The 24,875-nt window shown below is 41.6% G+C and overlaps 1 protein-coding gene across 4 annotated transcripts in view; it reads left to right on the top strand.

Annotated features, from left to right (window-relative positions):
- Window positions 1-1,971: 1,971 nt before the first annotated feature.
- The window catches only part of sez6l (seizure related 6 homolog (mouse)-like), a 73,975-nt gene continuing 51,071 nt past the window's right edge, over window positions 1,972-24,875 (top strand). For all 4 annotated transcript variants that reach the window (XM_074690068.1, XM_074690067.1, XM_074690066.1 and 1 more), the window contains exon 1: window positions 1,972-2,316. In XM_074690068.1, the coding sequence (XP_074546169.1) occupies window positions 2,220-2,316 (97 nt within the window). In that variant the 5' untranslated portion in view covers window positions 1,972-2,219. The remainder of the gene's footprint in view (window positions 2,317-24,875) is intronic.

Raw genomic sequence — 24,875 nt, 5'->3', positions numbered from 1 at the left:
CTCCTCATCAGATCAGTGTTTAATGATGATCTAAAGCTGTTTGTGAAGGATGCATCCCACTCAAATTTCTCAATCAATTTCCCCCTTTTGAAGCTTAAACACGACTCTATCTCTGCCGTGGCTTTTAGAATCAGTCCTCTTGCTCTCAAGAAAGTTATCATACAAAAGACCATCTTTTCTTTTCTAGGTCAAATCAACATTGTTGTTACTCTTGTTAGCTTCTGACCCTGGTTTCTGTCTTGATCATACAATTGTATCCGTGTTGTCTTATTCAGCTTAAATCTGACTGTTGTTTGTTTTTGAAACATGTCAGAGTTTCTTTCCACGAATGCAACGGCAAATGAAATCTTGTTTGCCTTCATGACCACAATGTGATTGATTTTTTTAAATGTATTTGGGCATATTAACTATATTTCCAACAACTAATCAAGCAAACTTCTCTTTACACCAAAGGTGGGCTGTCTTATTGAGCAAACGGGGCATTTGCCTGGGACCCCAGGCCCTGTACAAAGCTCTTTGGACCTCCAAAATGCCCTCTTTATGTTTTGTCCCCATATTCATTGTTGTCTTGAAGATCTCTTCACCATAGCAGCATTGGGATGTCTAACTTGATGTCTAACAAACTTATTCTCCACACTTTAACCCAGTCATTGGCAATAACACACAAGTGATGGTTTGCCAACCAACATTAACTCCACATGAAAAAGAAAGGCGACTAAGCTTGCAGTTCACAAGACAGATCTTGGTCTCAAGACCACTTTTACGTGATCTGGGTTTTGTCATGACCTTGACAATCTTTGGTCTTTGGTCTCAGGTCTCTCGGTCTCGTTGGGCTTCAAACTGACATATTGGTCTTGAAGGGATTTATAGCCTACAGTATCCAGGCAGGCTGCTGGCTTTGCAAAGCCCAAATATTATGCAACATTATTAGTATTAAGCACCTTTTAACTACTGACATACGGGTATTTTGTGACAAAAACAGCGCTCATCTTATTTGTAAGTGTTGACTGTGGAGAGAGGGAAATGGGTCACAGGTGGGTGATCCACATCCGATTCTGAAAATGTTACGTTTTCCTTTAGCATTAATTAAAGTTTACTCTCTGCTACAACAACTACAAACAAGGTCAGGATGTAAAGCATGGCATCATGTGCTGCCTCCTGCTGGTGTAAAATAGCCACACTGTAAAAAAGTTGATGTAAATTTTACAGTAACAACTGTATATCAGTTTAAGGTAGTATATATTTATATATTTTAACCACAATCTTTTGCTGCTACTGTTATAGCTTACTATGAAAAAATCCTTGGAGATAAAACAGACAAAATGCCAGAATTTTCTCTTTATTTTTTCTTTTACTTAAGATAAGCTAATTACGAAAAAATAAAAAGTTGCAGCTTTAATAATTTCTTCATGAAGCCTAGTTTTTTTTTTTAGTTCTTAATCTCTCTTTGTCAGTTTTTGTTAAAGCTCATATCCTGTCTGTTAATGTGATAATGACATGAAATTAAACATGAAGTCCAGTGAATATCAGCAGTCAGCATTTATCAGCCTACAGAGTGTTGGTGAGACTTTAAATCCTCAGGATTGCTTCAGATTGCTGCGGTGAAATACAGCTACTTACACAGATTACAAGCTCGGGATGAGAGGGCTGTAAGTCAACTCTCCACCAGCACACACACACACACACACACACACACACACACACACACACACACACACACACACACACACACACACACACCACACACACACACACACACACACACACACACACACACACACACACACACACACACACACACTGTGGGACAGTGTTCTCTCTGTGTATCTTATGTAAGTGTGTCCTGATCATGCTGCAGCCCACAACAGTCACCCTGACACATAAACACACTGTGTCTCTGCGAAACTTTCATTATCATTAAGGTCAGGTGTGTGTGTGCGCGCGCCTGTGTGTTGGTGTGTGTGGGAGAGGAAGAGAGAGAGAGAGAATCCGCGGAGGAGAAAAGGAGGACAGATCAGAGGCAGAAAGCAGGAGGCGCTGCTCGCAGTCAGGAGGATGCTGCGCTGACACGCGGACCGTCGGCGCTCTCTATTCCGGACCACGTACCGTACCGTACCGGTTCTACCTGTACGACTCGCCGCTGATCATCCAGACCTAATTGAACACACACGCATCCACACACCCTTCCTCTCCTCTCCCGTGGACCGGCTCGTGTCGCCATGCCGCCGGCCGCCTGCTCGCTCCGGTACCGTCTCCGCATCACCTTGTGCGCGGGTCTGTGGATCGGGCTGCTGTGGAGCTGCGCCTCAGCAGGAGGTACGAGCTGTTTCCTCTTCATGTGTGCTTCTTTACACTCTGCTCATGGGCTGAATCTCTCAGAACAGTGACAGCACATCAAAACAAAAATCTTTCTTTCTTTCTGGGCATCCCTGTTTGTTTGGAGGCGTCGTGGGAGGAGAGAGGAGAGGCAGGGAGTCTGTTGCAGCCGTTCAAGTCCTGAAATAAACGTTCTTGCGGGCTATTTGCTCTCCAACCAGTTTGCCAAAAAGCTGCACTGGCATCCAGAGAGAGTCCATGTGGACCGGAGCCCACTCATGTGCGTGGGAGCCCGGATCAGGAGCAGAGAGAGGGAGAGAGATGACCTGTCAACAAGCTCTGCAGTTATTGTTTTCTCACGCGCGGAGTGAGGGATTCCTTCACAGCAGAAAGTGAGGAGTGCAAAGTTAATGTCTGAAACGTGCAGGCAGAATGAGGACGTGAAAGAGGCGTGTTGTCTTTCATAATGACTCCTTTAATGGTGCCTCTGTTTGTCTCTGAGCTGGCTCTCCTTTCTGATCAGGAGAGTCACGATGGGTGAGGATTTATCAGCTGCTTTGCTTTGAAAATGTGACCACTGTTAAAGAAAATGAGGCAGGGTCAAACCCAGAGGTCAAACATGTCATTGGGTATCATGTTAATGAGGTAAAAGCTCCTCCTCAGTTTTTATCATAGAACACTTTGTGAAAATGTTGATTCCTGCAGAAAGTGCTGGTGCACATCCTCCACAGCTCCTGTTTTTACATGTTTTGACTATTTATTTCCCGTTTAGTCCCTAATTTTCAATCCCTTTCTAACAACACAGCTTATTGTTGTATCATACCTTCGGAGAGCAGGTGCTGTCTTGAAAACAAGGACGCCTCAACCAATCAGAGCAGAGGAACGCTTCCAAAGAGCATCAGCCTTTATTTCCCTGTGTGTGCTGTGTGATTATGGCTCTGAGCTGGCTGATTAGGAACAAAGCAGATGTGTTCCTTTATGAAGTTGTTGCAATGGATCTTTGTTTTCTCAAGGATGTTTGTTTCTTGCTTGCAGAAGTAGGGTGGTCTAGACCTGAATTTCACAAATTTAGGACACATTGTCATTAAGGAGGTCGTGATGGGTCCTGAGGCTGGATCAGGGTCTGATGTTTTGATGGAGGAACCGTGACGCTTTGATAGGTTGATGTCTGTCTTTGTTCGGCTTGGAACATCATGTTAAGTTGGCTATATCTTCTTATCACATGTGATATTGGATTAAGTTCTTATCTCGTGCTGTGGACATTGACTTTCTGTCTGCAAACTAAGCAATTTCAAACCAGAAACACAACAGGAGGACATCAAAATGAAGCAGCGCTCCCTGACAGATGATGGCCATATTTGTGTGTGCATGAACATGACATGTACTTTTGGACTTTTGTCTACAGACATGGCACAATATTTGCTGTTTGAAGGAAGAATTTGGATATGTTTGCACTAGATGTGTTCACTACAAAATGGTTCCATAAGGTGTTTGATTCAGTGTGACACACAAAATGATGCAATGAAATATCACAGGATACCAGACGATGCAATGCTATATGGTATTACGTTACATTTCATCAGGTTACATCACGTCAGGGTATGTGAAGATTTGACCTGATTTGATACAGTATGATACAATTTAGGAAACAAACATAGGGTGAAAGATGTGGTCAGTTGGTAAAACTGATAAATGTCAAGTGGCATAACCAATGTTTCTCATAAAAATCTGATATTGCACAAAAAAGTTGCTTTATGATTTTATCGGGCTACTACACTGTAAAAAATGTAATTCAAAATCATTTTAAACTAACTGACCAAAAGATGAGGTCAATGGCAAACTGGCTCACTCTGTACAACAAAACCATATCATCAAGTTTATAAATGATATGTTGTAAACATACTTTGAGATATTAGATTATTTTATTATATTATATTTTATTATATACACATAACTTGTTTTATCAGTACACCATCATTAAGGCTGGGACAATATGTTTCTCTCCCGATTCAAATCTTTTACGATTCTTAGGGTGTAGATTCTATTCAAATTGCCAACCTTCAGTGTTTATGATTTTTGCAATTTTAAGTTTGCTCTTCAAACACCAGACCATGTGAAAAAGTCGAATAATGTTGGTGTCTACAGACTATATCAAAAGCCATATTTCCAAAAAAATGCGCGTCACTTGAGTCAGTTTTTAAGATCTTATCAGGGCATCTGACATCTTAACTTTTTCCCAACCCAGTTAATAAGCTAAACTAGACCAAAGCTGCATTTCCAGCAGTCCAGATCTGTTCAGTACGGTTTGGCACGGTTTGGTACAGTTAAGCCTGATCCTGTTTGCGTTCCCACAGCAAAACTGTGCCCTCTTGTGGTAGGCGGCGTGTAAGCTGGATGATGAAAGCCACATCTGTTAAATCGTAGTGCGACACAGTGTACCCCACCTATAATTCCAACGAAGAAGAAAGGAACACTGTAAATAAAGAGCATTGATGGAAAACATGCAGCATTTCATCCTCTCTGTGATTGGCATGTAGCTCTTTGATACAAAGTGCAATCAAGCTTTGTTTCAGAGAAGACTGTGCGTCGCACAGAAAGTGACGATTCTACCAACCAATCAACGGTCTGTGGTGTTGTAGCTCCACCTCCTGAGAGCGGATCGGTTCAGTCTGGCACCCATATGAAAGGATCCCAAAAAGTGGGACAGCTCGTCTGGATTATTTGGGGATGTGCTGGGATAAATCAGTGGAAACGCCACAAAATGCGCTCCGTACCGAGACAAACCGAACCAGTCTGCTTGGTGGAAACGTGGCTTGAGACTAAAATGAAGGATTAAATTAAAAAAAAGAAATTGATTTTTGTTCCAAAATAAAATAATAATCTAAAATTGTTAAAAAAAAAAATTCAGATACTTCGGAACATCATTTTTTTCTCCCACCCTAGTGAATCTGTAAAAAATGGTGGAAATATCATATAAAATACTATGCCACCAATAGAAATGCAAACTACACATTAAACAAACTAAAATATTGTTTCAACAAGTTTAAAGCACATGTTGAATACCAAACCTTATTTGTCTAAGCTACATTTAACATTATACCATGGTATTTTCAGATGCAATCCAATGAGATTCATTATAATAGAATGCAGGACTTTACATTAGGTTACTGTACAGAGTGATATGTAACAATATAATGCAATATGATACTATTCAAAATGATATATTATAACAGATAAAGACAGAGTACAATTCAGAATGGTATGATTACCACACCATTATGTTACAATATACGGCACAATGTCACAACGCTATACAATACAGCGAGATATGATGAGCTAGAGTGCACTGTAACATGAAATAGCTCAGTACATAACAATGTACTTTGGTACAATGCACATTGATGGAGTGTGAGATGAGATACAGCGTAGTTAAATGTTATATAAAGCCTTGTAATAACATGCTACTACACCGTTTTCTATAGTATGCCACCATACACTTCATTGTCCCTGTAAGCTAATGTTGCTTTGACAAACTGAATGGCTGCACACTTGCTAATAAAGAAGAAAAACAATAAGAGAAAACAGAAGCAACTAAGAGTGACAAACAGCATGCGTATGCTGCACAATTCTGTTTGCACATGCTCCATAATGTGCAAACATTAGCGAAACATAATAAAGCTTCTGCACAGCCTCATGAAAACAAAGTGTCACATTTTGACTGACGTATACAGAGATGGTTTTTAATCGGTTGGTTTGAAGTTCTGTGATCCCTGAGCTATTCACTGAGCTGATTACTGGATGAAGGTTTGTTTTAAGAGGTCCCTCTTCAGTAGCTGTGTCACGATGCTCAGCAGAGATGTGATTGGATCCTGATCCAAGGTCAGTTTGCTGAATCACATTACTCGACACAGATTTCGAGAAATTGCATTTCTCAGTGATTCTGTGAGCGCTTTTATTGCCCTGGTTATGGTTCAGGGAAGATTGTGGTTTGGTTGGATACTGAGAGTCAACACTGAGACCATGTTCCATTTCTGAGACACAGAGCTGCATTACTGAGCTCTAACGTACAATAAAAGGACTGTGTGTGTGTTAAAATGAATCAGCTCCATGCTGTTTTTATGTTCCTGTGTTAACACTGAGCGTTGTTTGGAAGCATAATACAGCAGGTGAAGTCGAGGTTACACACTCCGGCTGCACATTACTGTCATTTAAAGGAATAAGGGCTCTTTATTATGGAGAACAACATACACAGAGCTGAATAATCACAGGATAAGTGATCACACATGATTAGGGATGGGTACCAAATCAGGTACTTTCACAGTTACTGACCAAATTCTGTCGGTAGTACTGAGTCACTTAAAATCAAAAGGTACCATGTTTAGGTAACTAAACACATCCTTGTGACTGTGAGGGAGTGGGAGAGTAGGTAATTTTCCATACTGGACAGCATTGCAAGGTTATATATATTGATGAATAAATATGTTGAATTAAAAAACGTTGAGATTTTATTTGTAAACAAATTATTATTTATTACCACATAAATACACAAAAGTACCAAGAATCGGGACTGTTTAGTACAAATACCAATGCCAGGTACTGGCATCGGTACCGTATCGTTTCAAATGTGAAAGGTACCCATCCCTACACGTCATACAGCACAAAAAAGCTTTAACCAGGCTGGGATTTGTTTAATGGCAGAACATTTAAGCTGCATACCAATGAGGGATTTCAGTGTTTGGGGTCTTTCTGGGGATTCAGACTGTGGATGTTTTGGTATCTGCATGCTCAGAGGTTGAGTTTTGTTATTTAAATTAACCTCCTCTTATCTCCTAATGTTACAGGAAGTGCACTAGCAGGTTCTGAAGAACCTTTTAACAATGTTTTTAATTCCATCAAAGGAGAGTGTTATTTAAATGCAGTTTGGTGGGAATTATCTGAAAACTACTTGCTCAGTTTTCACAAAACTTGATGGGAGCTGGCAGCATTGATGAGGGATGAAACATGCAAATTTGTTGGCTGGATCTAGTACTCAGTGTCTATTTCTCTAAGACTGAGGTCGCACATGCTGACTTTCTAACATCTCATTTAGCTGAAGTGTTTACTGAGTCTAGAATTCTTTAATATCTGAATATAGAAACACCTTTCAAAACACCTCCTCTTTAAAGTTTAAAGAGGGGCTGTAAAGTTCCAATGCTAAATTGTTCCAATGACTAAAACTACATTTACACCAAACTACCAAGCAGGTTTAGATCAGTACAGTTTGATACAGATTGGATTAAGCCTAATCTTTTCTGTGTTTCCACAGCCAACCGTGCCCCCTTGTGGTAGGCAGCGTGTAAGCCGGATGCTGATAGCAGCATCAGTTACACAATAGATTGAAGCCATAGCAATGTGACAGTGTACCCCGCTAATCAACCCAACGACAAAGAAACACGTCCAACAACCAACAATTTGGCTTCTTTGTGATTCCCATGTGGCTCAATCAAGCTTTGTTTCAGAGAACACTGTGTGCCACTAGTAGAAATACTGCCGTTGACACACGGTAAGTCTTGATTCTTTCGACCAATCAACTATCTGTAGTGTTGTAGCTCCACCTTCTGGGATCAGATCGGTTTAGTCTGGCACCCTAACGAAAGAGGCCCAGAAAGTGGGACAGTTAGTCTCAGTTATTTGGGGATCTGTCCCGGAATAGGTCAGTGGAACCACAACAAAGTGCTTGCTGTACCGAGACGAACCAAACTGAGCCACACTGAACCGTTTGGTTTTAACAGGAACCCAGTTGCTACCACCTTTCAACAAATCACATCATATCATGACATTGTGAATTCTACTTGTCTGGGTTTTCAGTCTTGATTCAGCCCATTCGTAAAATTTCCAATGTGGAATTTCCTGCTTTTTGAGTGGGCGGAGCCAGAGGGGGCTTGTTTGGATTTAAAGAGACACACAGCAAAACACAGCCTCCCAAATTAGGACCTTTTTGCTGGTTGTAATCTTGGTGTGATTTACTGAAGAGTCAAAATGAAACATGGTGAGACTATAGACTGTATATAGATTGGAGAGCATGGCTCCACCATTTACCATTGTATGGTTTTGGAGCCACGATACCCCTGTCACAGGGGCCACCATTGGTAGCCATTGTGCAGCCAGTGTCTGTGCAGTAGAGACTGTGAAGGATTCTGGGAGAATCTGAGTGGAGCCGGGTGAAAAAAAAAAAAAATCTTTTTTGTCTTTTGAGAGTCTAATCTCTTCTTGGTTCTATTTCCCAACATATTTTACAATCCTCGAAAAAAATACACAAGAACGCCAGCTGTCAATCATCATTAAACATGATGTAAAACCTCATTTTTATCCTCTTATAACTAATGAAAATGAAACTTTTTAGAAAAAAGAGGACTTGAATACAAGGCAAGGAATACAATATCTCTAAATCACCACAACAATTGGACATGAGAGACATTTGTACGAGGTGTATTATTGTTAAAATTTTACCACAGCCCACCTCGAATGTCAGGAGAGCCACATTCTTTGGCCTATACTGCAGCCAGTCACCAGGGGGAGCAGTTTTTGTGGCAACTTCACTTAGAGCTGAGCAAGATGAAGTCTATTTTTTTACAGGCTATGAGTGAGACTACATTAGACGACAGAAGGCTGTGTTAAATGGATGAAAACAGGTATGACATGTCGCCTTTAATACGGAAGAATTCATAAAGTGTTTGTTAGGTTTTGGAGGATTGAGTGAGTGGAGATAGAATCAGTTTGAGAAGTCGTCCTCGGCTTCCAGGGGCCTTAATTTTGACAGGATCGAAGATTTTTAGTTTGATCTTTGATTGCAGCTTTTGGTAAACCGTCAGGTTTTAGTTTGATGTCCCTTCACAGAGAGGTCTGGATGTGTGTCACAGCCTTGTGTCCTGATGTGAGCGCCTACTGTACATGTTGCTCGAGAAGATTTCATCACTTCAACTATTTGGTTTCATCCCTAAATTCTCAATTGACAGTTAGAGTCCTGGAGCATTTGGATGTCCCTCAACACTCTGTGGGGATTTCTCTAACCATTATACACACACGACACTGACACTGACACACACACACACACACACACGACATGAAAACAGGTTGATTTGAAGTCATCAATCAGCTCCCTGCAGGATTTCTGTCCTCTTGTTAATCCTTGTGGCTTGTTTCTCTCCCCTCATACATGCACAAAGGTTCGATCTGTGTACACACACACCTGCTGTTGTCACACACACATACTCACACACACACACACGCTGCGTATCAAACCCTGCATCACTGGTTTCATCTCTGTGCCAGCGTCTGTGGTTAATGAGATCACCCAGCAGAGATGTAATGTCACAGAGCAGCCTTGTGATTGTGTGTGTGTGTTCCATGTTAGTGTGTGTGTTTTAATACGGGGATCATGCCTGTGTATGAAGATAGGCTGGATCACTGCGTGCTCTAATTTCTCGGGGTGAGAGTGATAATCTGCCAGAAAGACAGCTTGACAGCTGAGTGCAGATTGTGGAGCTCCAGCTGGGCAGAAAGCCGGCTGCAGTTTGAGTCTGCAGAGCCACACGGAGCTCCGTCATCGACCTGCTCTCCGCTGCAAAGTTAGCCGTGAACTCATGTCTGCTTTATTTAAAAGTATAAACTCTCCTCTCATCAAATCAGCTCTCCTGTTTCCCTCTTTAACTTCCTCCTTCCTGTCCTCTTCAGACGCCCCGCTCCGCCATCCTCTGACTCCTGAGTGAGGGGAGAGAAAAATGGAAGTGAGGAGATTGTTTCTTACGGCTGAGTAACTCCGGCCTGATTATACAACCACTTCCTCCCTAGGCTGTGAAGTTTTGAGAGTTGGCATCAAAAAAGAGACAAAGAGGGAGGGAAAGTGAGGCTGAGGAGGAAAGAAGAGGCAGAATCACGCAAAGCTACGACCCTATCATGATCCCAATTCACTTCTATACCCTACATACCTTCTGCCTGTGATACAGCTGCTTTCTTAAAGTCAACTTACATCATTCATTGGTTGAATTTATTGACTATATCATTCATTGTTCTATGTCTCTTTATGTGAAGCCTGGTTGTTATTTTTTGGTGGAATCATTGATGTATCTTTCACCAGACATCTGCGAAACCCCATATCCATACTAAAGGCCTATTCACCCCCTTTCAAAATGTAAATATGCATCAAAATGATGCACACTGCAAGACCTGTGATTGGTACACTTAGGAATCAGGCTTCCTGTATTTACAACTTTTCCAGAATCACTGCACATCTGCTGTCCATTACCTCTCCTCTTCCCCTCCTCTCTATTTTCCTTATTACGCTCAGAATCACTTTGAGAGAGCACAAACCAGCAGGACTGGAAAGACCACACTGCCCTCGTGTGTTTCGGAGGAGTATTGCAGAGTGAAGCAGGCACATCAACGCAGAAGAGGGTTTCAGGCTGGCGACTTGTCCAGACTGTACTTTGTTTTTCACTGTTATGAAATGCTGCCCTGATTGCAGCTTAAAGAGGCTGTAAGGAGTTTGAAAGTGATCTTGAAAAAGTCTCCTTTCTAGATATATGCCTGGTCGTAACCCACACTTTAAAATGAGATTATCAACGCCAATATTGCTGGTTACAGGTTGTTTTAAACTACTACTTTTTAGCTTCCAGGATGGGTAGACCTGGACCGGATTGATTTACAGCATGCCCCAGTCCCTATGAACACGCCAGCTTACTAAGTTTAGTAGTGAGAAGAGGCAAAACACAGAGATCTGTGTTTTTTCTCTGTGGAAAAAGATTTCTGTGATTAATTTTGTTGTAATGGTGGCTACAAGAGCCTGTCAGACAGAAAAGGACAGACGAGCAGAAGAAAGTCGAAGTTTAAGGCTAATTAGCGTTTAGCTTGGGCTGTATCAATCTGTAACACAGGAGCTAAGCTGGTTGTGATGATGTTCATTCCAACCCACATGCAGCAGTTATTCTGCAGTGGTCTGTTCAAACTGAAGAGTCCATGAATAAAATGAAGAGTGAGGTTACGTTAGCTCTGCTTGGTAGATGACTGGCAGGACATAGCTAACCAGGATTTACTAATGTTTCACGTTATGGACATGTCTTAGAGCACCAGGCTGCCAATAGCGCTACATATAGCCAGTTGCTACAACATTTGCTTGATGTCACGTTTCAAACTCTAGCGCCATATAACTGTACTGATAAATACCTTACCTCGGCACGCTGTATCCAGTATAAAGTTGTCTTGAACAAAGAAAATTAGTTTCGATCTGATCTCCATTCAATTCCAAAACAAACACATGCCTAGCTAAAAGTAATTTATGACAGTGGGTGGAGACAGTGCAATTAAAACTGATCCTCCTCATAGCATCTTTAAAGCTGAAGATTCAAAGATTAGGCTGAAAAGGTTGGAGGCACATTGTCGCCATTTTTCCACCAATATTTTCAAATATCTGACCCGAGGTTTGGCTGATTTTCAAGTCCAGGTTTTGTTATTTGATAAAAAAGTGAAGGAGAACCTTAGCTAGTTGTGTGTTTATGAGTTTGTCGCTCAAAAGAGGTGATGTAATGTTGGTGAAAAAGTGCATCTATGAAGCATAGAGGAGGAGTTTGTGCTTTTGTCCTTGATGGATGTGCTCAAGGAGGAAAGTTAGAGAGAAGAGAGGAGAGGAGAGGAGGACAGATAGTTAGAGGTGACCCTGTTTTAATCAGTCTCTCTGTCTCCGTCTCTCACAGGTGGGCTCAGTGAGGTTTAACCTTTCCTTTCCAGCAGAGCCCCTCTGAATACGCGCCCCTGATTAACATGATTACACAGATCACTGTTCCCTTAATGAAGACCTAATGCTGGGTTCTGATGGAGTGAACACCTGCGGTCTACAGTGCTTTGCATTGTTAGCACTTAACATCCGGAGTCTGTGAAGGTCTTATTTATGCTTGAAGTCCACTCTGTGTTATCGCAGATGATATCTGCACTGATCTATGACTGCAGCTGTGAGGAGGAGAAACTAGAAAACACACACGATATCTCGGTGCATTTGAGGACATATGCATCTGTTTGAGATTTGAGTCAGTTTCAGAACAACGTTAGATTTTAAAGCATAATTTTAACAAACAGGATGTCAGAAACATTTGTTATACTTCTAATTTTGCTGGACGTCCCCATGCTGCACTATCACGGAGGAAAACAAAGCACTGAAACATCAGAGGCTGGCTTTTTCAGAAACACTGAGTCAGGTTTAGAGGAAAAATCTGATGTAGTATGAAGCCAGTAGTAACTATTGCAGACTTTATCCTCTTAAGCCGCGGATATGTTTGTTTTCTTCACCATATGTAACAAAATGAAAGTGAAACCCTTGAGACGGTGTTTGAAAACATGGTTCTGAGTTTTTTAGAGTTAATAATGAGACATCGTTAGAGTAATGCAAGAAATAAGTGGTTGCAGTCTGTGCACCATGAAGCATTGTGTGTTCATTAAAGCCTCATATATCAGCTCCCTCCTCAGTGCAGAGGTACTCCTCAGTTTCTCATTAAAACCTCATTAATGATCCAAACAGTCTGCTTTAAAAACAAACCTCTCAGAATTTATTTAGAAGAATAACAAGGCAGCAGCTTTAAGATTATTTTGAGACAAATTTAGCTCTAGGAGCATGATTTGAGTTTGGATAAAGCAGCGAGGTAAAGGTAGCTTTCAGGTAAAATGTGCGGTGTAGCATATTTTGTATTCAGTCAGGGACACATGAATACCATGACTTGTTTGGGACCTTAGTAGAAACCAACTGAGATAAGAGCCATACAGGTTGTGGTATGTTTTAAAACTGCCAAGTCATGAAAGGCATAAAATTATATTACAGCGGAATTCATCATATGAAATCTTGAGTGGTTTGACCTTTTTTTTTTGTAGATGATGGGGAGAAAAATGCTTCTATATAATCCAAATATGGTTTGGAAAAAGTTAATAAGTGGTTTATACAGACTTTGATGAACTTAAAGGTCCCATATTATGCTCCTTTTCTGCAGTTTGATATGGATCATTGATGTCTTCATGAAATGGTAGTGACATGTTTTGGTCCAAAAAGCCAATAAATCAAGCACAACAGCATTGTTTCCAGGCTCTCATAGCCCCTTGGTTCAGAATCGTCTGATTTAGTGGGCGTGACCTTCATATGTAAATGAGCCACCGCTGATACCGCCCCGCTCTTCTGCGTCATAGAGAGCGGTGCCACGAGCTCCGAGTGCACAATGTTTAGAAAACAGCGAAGCTCGTTTACCGTAACATTACAGGCTAAAACAACAGGCTAACCGCAGCTAAAGTTAGCATCCTGAAGCTAACACAGAGACAGGGGGGACACTGAGGAAAAGCTCTTACATCTGCTTCACAGCACACAGCGTTTAAAATACTCACATTTCCAGGGTCCGAGGTTTGTTGGCGGATGGTTGGTAATGCGCCTGGATTCAGGACCAGTATATGTGCTAGCCCTCTGTTGTACTGTCCAAAGTTGGAAAAGTAGTCGGCCGTGAAGTGACTAGCACACACATGCACAGTTTTACTGAGTGTAGCTGGCACTTTTCCTTGATAAATGAGCTCTAGCCACTTAGTCTCGTCTCCTTCCGAGATGGGAAGCTTGTGCATGGAACTATGTGGCTGTTTACAGCCAAAAACAAAGCAGTGATGGCAGTTATGGCTGCTGGAGCAGCAGCAGGGAGGGGAGTGGGCGGGGAGGGGGTTCGGGAGTATCTGCTCGGGTGGACCAATCAGGTCAGACTTGCTCCTGATTGGTCAAAAAAGTGAATCGCTGAAGTTGGCAAATCCCCAAAATCCAAACAGCTCGATTTTGGTCAGGATTTTACATTCACAAGCACTAATAAGTACAGGTTTTGTTATTAAATATCACATTTTGTGGGCTGGGAGGAAAGCCAGAGACCCACAAATTTCACTAAAAGACTTAATAAAGTGATTTTTGCATAATATGGTACCTTTAAACACCACTTTATTAACTAGAAGTGATGAAATTTTCTGTATTTCTTTCACATCACTTCACTCTGTCTCACCGAGTGTCTAATGTATGTGTTGTTGTACTGTATCTGTAATGTGAATTCATTCCAGTAGGGGGCAGTAATTTACCTAAACCTGAGCGCCACCCTCAAGAAAACAAAACAGGAGACAAACAAAATTAGCACTGTGCATTGTGGGAAATAGTATGTGAGGTAAACTACATTGTAGCATCCTGAGAAATTTTCTAGGATCCAAACTGCTGAAAACTCTTTGGGACACGAAGGATGACTTCGCCAAACATGTTGACAAAAAATCAGCCATCGTGAAAAATCAAAATCAAGTGGTGCTCAAAGAACTGCAGCTTTTAGCACATCTGAGCTGGCTGTCATTATCAAAGTCTGAGGTTGCTGCTTGTTTTCAACCCTACTTATAAACCCGCCTTCAAATGTTAAAAAAAGGCAGAGCTACTGTGAGCTGACTCATGCATTGTTCATTTTCCTCCTTTAATTGGATTTGATATAAACCATAAAAAGAGGAGGTTAACGAGGATGATTATTGCAGATTCATGCAGCATTATTAGTGTTTTGTTGGAGCTAACAGGCTTGTAAATGCAACTTCTGTGAGTCATATTGTTGCCTGTTTTCCATGCAGTTGAAGTCATTTGTTTGTTATAGTTTGCTGTTTTGTTTTTGCAGAAGACACAATTAGGGTTAGAGTTTAAAGTTAAGTAAGTGTGTTTCTGTTAGGGTTAGACTTGGAATTTTACAGAATCTTCAGGGAAACAACATGCAGAAGTTACTGAACACAGAACTTAGCAGAATTTGCAAGGCTTTAGTTGCCTGGCATGTCTTAAATCATTAAAAACTTGCAGTGTGTGCTTAAATAACTGCTGCAATTAATTTGAAGCATGTGCAGTTTAAAGTTAAGTTGCTAAAACGTGCAAAAAAACTCAGAAAAGCTTTAACTCAATATGATTTATACCACATTAAAGATCTTGGGGGAGTTCTTGTTGCGTTAAGACGTCCTTATCTGCTTTGTCTATATTGTGTTAAATTTGCAAACGGTGTGTGAGTGTGTGTTAGTGTTTTTGCTTGTTGGTCCGGTGTAGATGATGCATGATCTGCCATCTCAATTAGCCTGCGCTCTCATTAGGAGCAGAAGTGTGAGCTGCGGCTTCTTGGTCTCTTGCACGCTCTGACATATGGTCAAACCGACCAGAGAGGACAACATCCCGGTGAATTATTCAAAGCTGTGTTTCTGTGCGTTTGTGTGTGTGTGTGTGTGTGTGAGAGAGAGGTGGAGGACTTGGCTGTAACCTTCCTCTGTGTGTTGACATCAAAGGAGAACGTGTGGAGCAGGAGCAGGTCGTTCTGCCGCTGATGTCTCCACCTCAGCAGGTCCTCCCAGACCTCTGTGACCCACCGCGGCTGTTTAAAGCACGACTGAGTGTGTGTGTGTGTGTGTGTGTGTGTGTGTGTGTGTGTGTGTGTGTGTGTGTGTGTGTGTGTGTGTGTGTGTGTGTGTGTGTGTGTGTGTGTGTGTGTGTGTGTGTGTGTGTGTGTGTGCTGTTCAGAGCAAGCTGTTGGTGCCTGCCTCAGTATCTGGGATTATCCTCTCTAGGATGGCTGCAGGATTGCACGGATGCTGCTGTGCTGACACTTCTCTACAATGGAAGCAATTAACTGAAGCTTAACTTTGTGTACGTCTGTTTTAAGCCATGACGTTAGTGTGTGTTTGTGTGTGTGTGTGTGTGTTGGTGTGTGTGTGTGTGTTTGGAATTAAACTGAACCATTTTGCTTCTCTTATCCCTCTCCATACTCGAGCTCTTTATCATTCAAAGCATTCGCAGAACGACTTCTGAATGTTTTGTGCTCCGTCACATAAACACGCTGAAAGTGAAACGGCTGCAGCGCTCAGAGAGAGAGAGAGTGTAAAGAAAATTAAGCCTTATGTTTTGGTTTTAAGGAATGCAAAATTTTGTTTCATGTTTGTGGAAAAGGAGAAGTTGAGGCACTTTCCAAACAAAAACTTCAGCAACAAAAAAGCTTTCTTGCACAAGGGTACGTTAATACAGACCTCGTCCTTGTGGCATCTGCTCCAGTGCAACCTGAAGAGTCCTTTCCAAGGCCCTCTTTAACATCTGTTGCAAAAATATCTCTATGTATTCATCTTGTCACCTGTAGCATCTGTTTCAAGGTCGTTAAAGCAGCTGTTTTAAGGTACCCTTTAATATCTGAGTTAACAATGACGTAGCATCTTTCATGAGATAGCTTTTAGTGTCCCCTTCTGTGGTGTAATGAGGCTGGGGTTTGAAGATGCCCTCTCTTTCTCTCTTCTAAGTCCCTTTTCATCTGTGTTAAGGTACCCTTAGATACCTGTTTTAAAGGTGCCTGTAGAAAACTGCTTGTACGATGTACTTAATTGTTTGTTTTGAGGTGTACTTAAGTGTTTGTATTAATTGTAGGTAGGCTGTAGGTTGCTAGGCCCCGCCCTTTTGGCTATGGCTGCCTTTTGCAGCAGGTCTCTCTTCTTTGTTCGTTTCTTGTAATTTTTTCATCTCTTTTTCCATATCTTTGCATTTCGAGTGGATCATTACTTTGTATGGCTCATTTGTTGGTCATGGACACCAAACTTTTGGTGTCCTCAGTGATATTTTTACTACTTTTTCTCCTGTGTTTGTCTGGAGATCCTACATGTAACCATGGCCGCATCGTTTACATGTGAACTCAGCTGTTTGCAGCCTGTAGCATGTCAATGCTAACTGGTGTAAGGCCCGATGTCTTCCCACAAGGTGAGGAGAAGGAGGTGAGGACGACGTGCTGGTTTTCAGGTGTGAGCTAAGACGTGACGACATGGACCTGCTCTTCCCTCCATCGTTATTAAGAATGCAAGATCTATCTCCAATAAGATGGACAAGCTAGCTGTGCTAACCCAGCAACAGAGGGAATACCACAGGGCAGAGTAGCATCATGCTATTCACAGACATGGCTAACGAAGCTGACATCAGACACCAACGGCATGTTGGAAGAGCTTCACCTGCTGTGGGCAGGCAGGATCCAGGAGACAGAGACTGAACAGACTGCTGAAGAAGCTCAGTCCTGGACCCTGTGGAGGTGGAGGCTGGCTGACTGGACAATGATGGACAAGCTGTCATCATCTGTTTTCTTATGGACCTTTTTGCACTTTCTATACACTTTCTTACTTTTGTTTTCTTGATTGCTGCTGTGACTTCAATTTCGTTGTACTTGTTACAACGACAATAAAGTTCTATTCTATTCTATTCTCTTCTATTTTGTTCTGTTCTATTCTATTCTATTCTATTCTATTCTATTCTATTCTATTCTATTCTAATATGCACTCTAGTTCTTGATCCATCCAAGTAAAACAAAATGCAAGTGTCTGTTTCAAGGTACCCCAAGTTGCTTGCTTCAACTCTTCAATATAGCCTGTCTCCTTACCCTTAGTTTCCAGTGTTGTGCATTTATCCTTAAGAGTATGTTTTGGATCAAGGTACCCCTAAGTGCATGTCTCAAATTCCAGTTAAGTGATAGTTTATGGGGTTTTCTGTCTGTGTCCTGTGCAGTTAAGAGTATGCAATAAAGTACATTTACGTTCTAACCAAATGCAGCTCTAAGCTTCTGTTTTGAGTACCTTTTAGTGTGAACAAGGCAGTCTGTAGTAAGAAACCCTGTAGTGTCTGTCTTGTATTTCTCTGTGGTATCTGATTCAGGCTGTTACCCAGTGAGTTTCCTTGGAAAGAGCCTTCGGTGACCGCTTCTAGGGGCCTTTAAACATTAGTCTTGAGGTACCCTTCTGTGTCTACTTTAATATATCCCCTTAAGCATCTACATCAACATCTGACAAACTGATTCAAAGTGTTTATGTCGTCCCTGGTTTGATTTGCGTACCTCCGGCTCACCTGAGGATCAGGGATAATCCAGACACAAACACATTTTCCAGATTAAATCCTTTGAAGAAGCAGAAAAGTGTTTCCTCTCTTTAGGATAAATCTTTATTTTCAGTCGGCTTTGAAATGATCTTTTTTTTTTTTGCTCTGTGGTGAATGATGGATTGTGATCCAGGGACAGATTTGATACGGTTGTCTGGGATTAGAGTGACAATTCAGATTCTGGGTCTGTGTAACACACACACACACACAAAGCCATGCACACACACTTTGCCCTGACACTTTGCCTTGTCAAACTCACTCAAAGCTGATTGGCACAATGAAGTGTGTCTGCAGCCAAGCCTTTTAAAAGGTTAATATTTCAGTTCCCATTTGCCTCAAAGCTCTCGCTGTAAGCCTCCGCTTTGCTCCTCGTCTATCAGCCTGTGATACCAGAATCCCACTGAAGTAGGTCTGCTGACAAACCACCGTGTATGTGTGTGTGTGAGAGTGTGTGTGTGTGATAATCCGCGCCATGCGACTCTGATAGCTACGCCTGTCATGCTGTCGAGTCAGAGTGTTTGTCTCCCTCGTACTTTAGCTCCAGTAGGTCTCTTAGAGCTGCATTGAGGGGCTCGGCATTGTGGGGCAGAATCCTGTCTGAGTGTTTCTTCACAGTGATTGGCTCCAGTCTGGGCCGTGAGGTTCAATGTCTCAGCGCGGCTCTGCACCGCTGCCCACTACAGGGATTGATTGATTGATTCCTGTCAGAGTCCACGCACCGACAAAAAGCCCTCAGAGCTTTGGAGAAATTCATGCTCGGACAGTTTTTGAAGCGTGATGCAGGAAGAATTTAGGCTGAAAGGATGCAAAGCCTTCAGCCAAGACTGCAGCTTCCTGTTGGATGACGGCTGCCAGTCACGCTCCGAAGACGAGGACGTTGTTTGTGTCAGACTCACAGAAAGTCAGCCAGGTTTCAAAGTGAAAACATCCTGAAAACAGGAGGACTGCTGTAGCTCGGTTGTTTGATCATCTGTTGATAGAGAGGCAGGTCCAAACAGTTCTTCCTGCATGTTTCAGAGAATCACCAAAACTTTACTTTTTGTACAAAAAACAGGAAGATGCTCACTAAAGTTTGAAGTTTGAGAATCTGCAGGAACTTTCCGCCATGAACTAGGAAATTTTTTATGGAGTCTGTGGAAAACAGGGTCTAAATTAAGTCCCTGGGTGGTAAATCTCCACCTGAAAAGTTCCTGCTGAAGGGCTGTCTTTTCCAAAGATCCAGGAATAAGATGATCCAATAAGATGACCCCCAGCTGTGATTGCTTTGGTTTAATAACTCCTAATCAACGGTCTTCTTTTAGCCTGATAGTGTGTGTAACTGCTTTACAGTCGGAACCAATGAGCAAAGAAACGTCCTTTCACGGTCATTTTTGGGCGTCTTGCTTTGGTCTCCTGAAGGTGCAGACCAGTGGTGGCTGCTGGTCAGTCAAAGAGGGGAAGCCCAGTTTTTTCCAGCCTACATCATAGATTTGTTTATTTATTCAAATGTAAATTCTACCCAGCCACCCGGACCAGCCACATGGACTTACTGCAACAGAACAGATCCTGTGTAAGTTGACACATTGATTTGAATGAAACCTATTGGATCCATTTGCCGTAACAGAACGCAGATGCATCCAGTGTATTCTAGCTGTCAGATCGACAGACGCATTATAGACATGATCTGCACATCCATCAAGACATCTGATGGGTTATTGGGGATTGTCCAGGAACTTTTTTTTTTAATTTCTACCCTAGTCCAGACAGTTTACATTCATCTTTTAGCCTTATTTGACATCAGAGAGGTAATTTCAGAAAATGATCAATTGTCCTTAAGAAACCGTCTCTGGTCTGGAGCTGAAGGCTGAGTGACGGATATGACTAACACTGATATTTAGATTTATATATATTTCCCTGAGCGGCCCTCGTACATGTAAGACATCTGTGATCTGAGACTTGGCAGTGAAGAAAGACACATTTTTGGACTCTGTGAAGAGGATTTGATCAATCTGCTGCAGTGAGAAAAGAATCCATACATGCTGGATGTTTGCAGGTCGACTCTGTTATCATCATTTCGTTCCCTGCTCTGTCGTCTCCTGGTGGGTCTCCTAAACTGTGATCAATACGTTCTGGGATGGGTCTCTCTTTTGATCATTTACTCATAAAGGTCTCGATGGAGACAAAGCTGCGGGTCAGATCTGATCGATCAAAACCTTAAAGCTCAAACTTTCTGCACAGTAACTTTCTATAAAAAGATGATGGGGAGCTGGGACATAGAAGCACCTTTTTCTCTCCAGACTTTCATGAACTCTGCTTTTAAAGACATTTATTATTCCATAGAGTAAAAGCCTCAGCACTGCACTCAGCTTTATATTTCTGGATCACAAAGTGAGAATAAATCAGACACAATCCACCACCAGAGGAGAGAAATACACTTTGTTTTGATATTAATTAACCTCACAGAAGCAGATATGATCTGCTTTCTACCTCACACAGCAGACTTTATTCCTTTTATTTCTTTTCTTTGCTCATAATTTATTTCTGAATGTTTTTTCAGGTTGACATTTAGGTCACGGCCACCCCAAGGTCCACGCTGAAAGCATTCCTTTCTCTCCCTCCTCCTCTGCCTCCTCTCACCACTGATACATCCACCTTTTCTTTTATTCATGGATTAAAAGCACAGAGAGCCCACATACCTGCAGCGGGCCCCGACACACTCACTCATACACACACAGTGTGGATACACACTTTATGAAAGAGTGAGCTATGAGATCACTCCACCATGAGATTTTTATCCTGTCGGCCTTGGAGGCTCATCACTCGCTCTGTGGATGTTTAACAGCGCTCAGATTAATGGATTCCTGCAGATACACTCGTTCGTCAAACAGGGGGATAATGAAGTCCTAAAAGCTGAGTCCTTTAAACTGTAGCTCCAATAATAAAACACTGATTCTGACCAAGGTTTGAAGCATAATAGATGATCAGAGCAGCACATTTCTGCAGTTTTCTTCAATATTGAATATTTAACAGCAAAAACATATCCAGGGGTACTCTGATGGTGCTGAATTAAAGGCAGTAACTCATAAACTGTGATTTAACCCAGTGTTTTTCAACCATTGTGCCGTGAGATACTGTAAAGTGTGGCATGGGAAATAGTCCAGTTTCACTTAAATTTTCTAAAAATACTGAAAACATGCCATTGTCCAGTTGCTTTAAGAGTAATATGCTTTCTTCCATGTCAGTCGGTGACAGCAGGTAACTAATTGCCTTAATGCTCAGATTTAGTGACGCATGAAACAGGAAGCCTTGACAATAGGGGTGCACCGATCATAATTTTCTGGCCGATCACCAATCAACGATCTTTAAAAAGCCTGACCTGCCGATACCGGTTTTTATTTTTTTATAACTGACAGCATATACCTTCAATGTCCCAATCTTATATCATTGAAAATCATTAAAAATTGCCTGTGAAACAATGAAATCTTCATGTTTCAACTTAAACAACCAATAAAGTGTCCTGAGTTTTAGGTCTTAGAGCAACAAGCATCAAAGGCTGGCTGTCAAACCTTCCCGGAGGTATATAAGATCAGTTCCATACAAAAGGATGGGCCAATCCCTGATCCCCTATTCCCCTAAATTAAGGAAATCTGCACCAATCAATCTGTGCAAGTCTACTTGACAGTAATGGAAAATTTTTGAACAAGGCCTGGGACAAAATTCAGACCCTGATGAAGGCTCTACTATGGGAGGTAGTCAAGGAAAGCAAACATGGTGAACTCAAGGCTGTTCAGCCAAAGTTGTCTTTCATTTGGGTTTAATTTTACCAGGATGCAATGACACCAACTCCGGTGTGCTTGGTGTGTGGCAAAAAAACTATCCAATAGTGCCATGGTCCCAAGTAAGCATATACGCCACTTCCTAATGAACCACCTGATGCTTCAAAACAAGCAGGTGGATGATTTTGCTGTGAAAATATGGTGGCACAACCAACTTCTGTGGGAAAACCCTCAAAACTAGCTACCATGTTACAGAACTTGTTGCTGAATCAAAAATGTTGCACACTATAACAGTTATTAATACCACCTGCCTGCAATGCTATTGCTAAGGGGGTGCTCAGCTCTGACGCAGTAAAAGAAGTCAGGATATCAGCTTTGTGTCAAAGACTATATTGTTATCAGGCTACATAGTTTTATTTTTTAAAGGTCCCATATTATGCAAAAATTACTTTGTTTAGTCTTTTAGTGAAAATTGTGGGTCTTTGGCTTTCCTCCCAGCCCACAAAAAGTGATGTTTCATGACAAAACCTGTACTTAGTAGTGCTTGTGAATGTAAAATTCTGACCTAAAACGAGCTGTTTGGATTTTTGGGATTTGCCGACATCAGCAATTCCCTTTTTTGACCAATCAGGAGCAAGTCTGAGCAGATACCCCCGAACCCCCTCTAAGCTGCTGCTCCAGCAGCCATCACTGCTTTGTTTTTGGCTGTAAACAGCCACTGAGTTCCATGCTCAAGCTTCCCATCTCAAGAGAAGACAAGACTAAGTGGCTAGAGTTCATTTATCAAGGAAATGTGCCAGCTACACTCAGTAAAACTATGCATGTGTGTGCTAGTCACTTCACGGCCGACTGCTTTTCCAACTTTGGACAGTACAACAGAGGGCTAGCGAATAGACTGGTCTTGAATCCAGGCGCATTACCAACCATCCGCCAATAAACCTTGGACCCTGGAAATGTGAGTATTTTAAATGCTGTGTGCTATGGAGCAGATGTAAGAGCTTGTCCCTAGTGTCCCCCCTGTCTCTGTCTTAGCTTCAGGATGCTAACTGTAGCTGCGGTTAGTCTGTTGTTTTAGCCTGTAATGTTACGGTAAATGAGCTATGTTGTTTTCTAAACATTGTGCACTTGGAGCTCGTTGCGCCGCTCTCAGTGACGCGGAAGAGCGGGGCGGTATCAGCTGTGGCTCATTTACATATGAAGGTCATGCCCACTAAATCAGACCTCTCTTAACAGAGGGGCTATGAGAGCCTGGAAACAATGCTGCTGTGGTTGATTTATTGGCTTTTTGGACCAAAACATGTTACTACCATTTCATGAAGACATCAATGATCCATATTAAACTGCAGAAAAGGAGCATAATATGGGACCTTTAATACTTTTGGTTGGTGGTTTGCCATGGAACTTTTTCAATGTTAAAAATGTGCTGTGGCTCAAAAAAGGTTGAAAAACACTTATTTAACCAACCCAGTGCTTTGTTTGTGTCTTATAACCCTCAGCCTGGGGCTCTGTTCAGAATCTGCTCAATGACATCACAAGTTGAGCAAATATCATTTTACGTCCCCCTCACCTGATACTGCAAACATTTCATCCACCTGCAGACCCTGAGTCTGAGCGGACGTCAAAAATGTTGTCCCCACAAACAGCAGACTCTCAGTATGTAAAATAAATCTGCAAGGACTGATGAGGTCAGAGTCCAGATTGCCAAACAAACAACCCTCTGCTGCTGCTGCTGCCACAGTCATTTCAAATCAGTACAAACTGGAGCTGTCTGCAGTGTATTTAAATGATGTGGACAGGTGCCATATGCACATTTTGAGTACGTTAAAGGACAAAACATCATTTTTCACTGCAGGAAATTGTGTCTCTGACATTAAGCATTAATACAAATGGATGTAGGACGCAGGAAGGCTTAATGAGACAGCAGCTTAAAAAAAGTGTTTCAGACAGGCTAAATAAGTTTTCAAAAACTATAAGGATTTTTATTGAGCTGTACATTACATTTACTGGAGTTGCAAGTAATGATTATTTTAGTAATCGATTTTTCTGACTATTATATTTATGATTAATTGATGAATTGAAAAAAAGGATGGGAATAACAAATGACATGAATGTATTGTCACTTAAAGAATCAACATGTCATCAGATTAAGAGCTTAGTGGGCCAAAAAGGCAAATAAATAAAAATGTGTCCTCAATCTTTTCACCTTCAGGTCAAACAGTACACCCCCTCTGCCCTACCACTATTTGTAGCAGCTAACGCTAACGCTAACTTTAGTTTAATGAACCCCTTGTGGTTTTCAAACAGGGTGACGATTAAATAAAAAGTTTTCTTGTTTCCCTCACCTGCCGGCTCGGCTTCTCTTCTGCCACTCTGATCTTTTTACATGTGATGCATACAGCCCTGCATCCAGTCCAGTAGGTGGCAGTAATGCACCTTCAGCTAGTTACCAACAGCTAAATAATCCAAAAAAAGGAAGAAGACAAATAAACTGAAGAGAAACAGATACAGTAATGGTGCAGCACAGTGCATCGATTATGGGAAAATGTGGTCAACGCTTTTACTAATCCAACCTTAACCTAAACCACAAGATAAAGACTGAAAAAGTATGTTTAAATTGTTTAATCATTTAGTCTTGAATTTACAGCATGTTTAATTTTGGGGAAGTTTTGTGACTTCTTGCATTTTTATTCTATGCATTATTTGTATATCTGTTCAGTCTTAACACAGTTCTCAGTTTGTTTTTCATTCAGTCTTTCCAAAGATACATCATCTGTATTTGCAACTTTCTAAAGTTTGTCCTTATTAGTGACCATACCTGAAATAACTTGTGGTTTGTCATGAAAATGAAATACTAAAGCAGCAATTGGAAA

This window comes from Halichoeres trimaculatus, unplaced genomic scaffold (assembly GCF_033239565.1).
Source record: "Halichoeres trimaculatus isolate MK-OKI-2021-1 unplaced genomic scaffold, fHalTri1.1 fHalTri1_scaffold_16, whole genome shotgun sequence".
NCBI classification, from domain to species: Eukaryota; Metazoa; Chordata; class Actinopteri; order Labriformes; family Labridae; genus Halichoeres; species Halichoeres trimaculatus.
The sequence above is the reverse complement of the archived record's forward strand: the minus strand, read 5'-3'. Positions and strand labels throughout refer to the sequence as shown.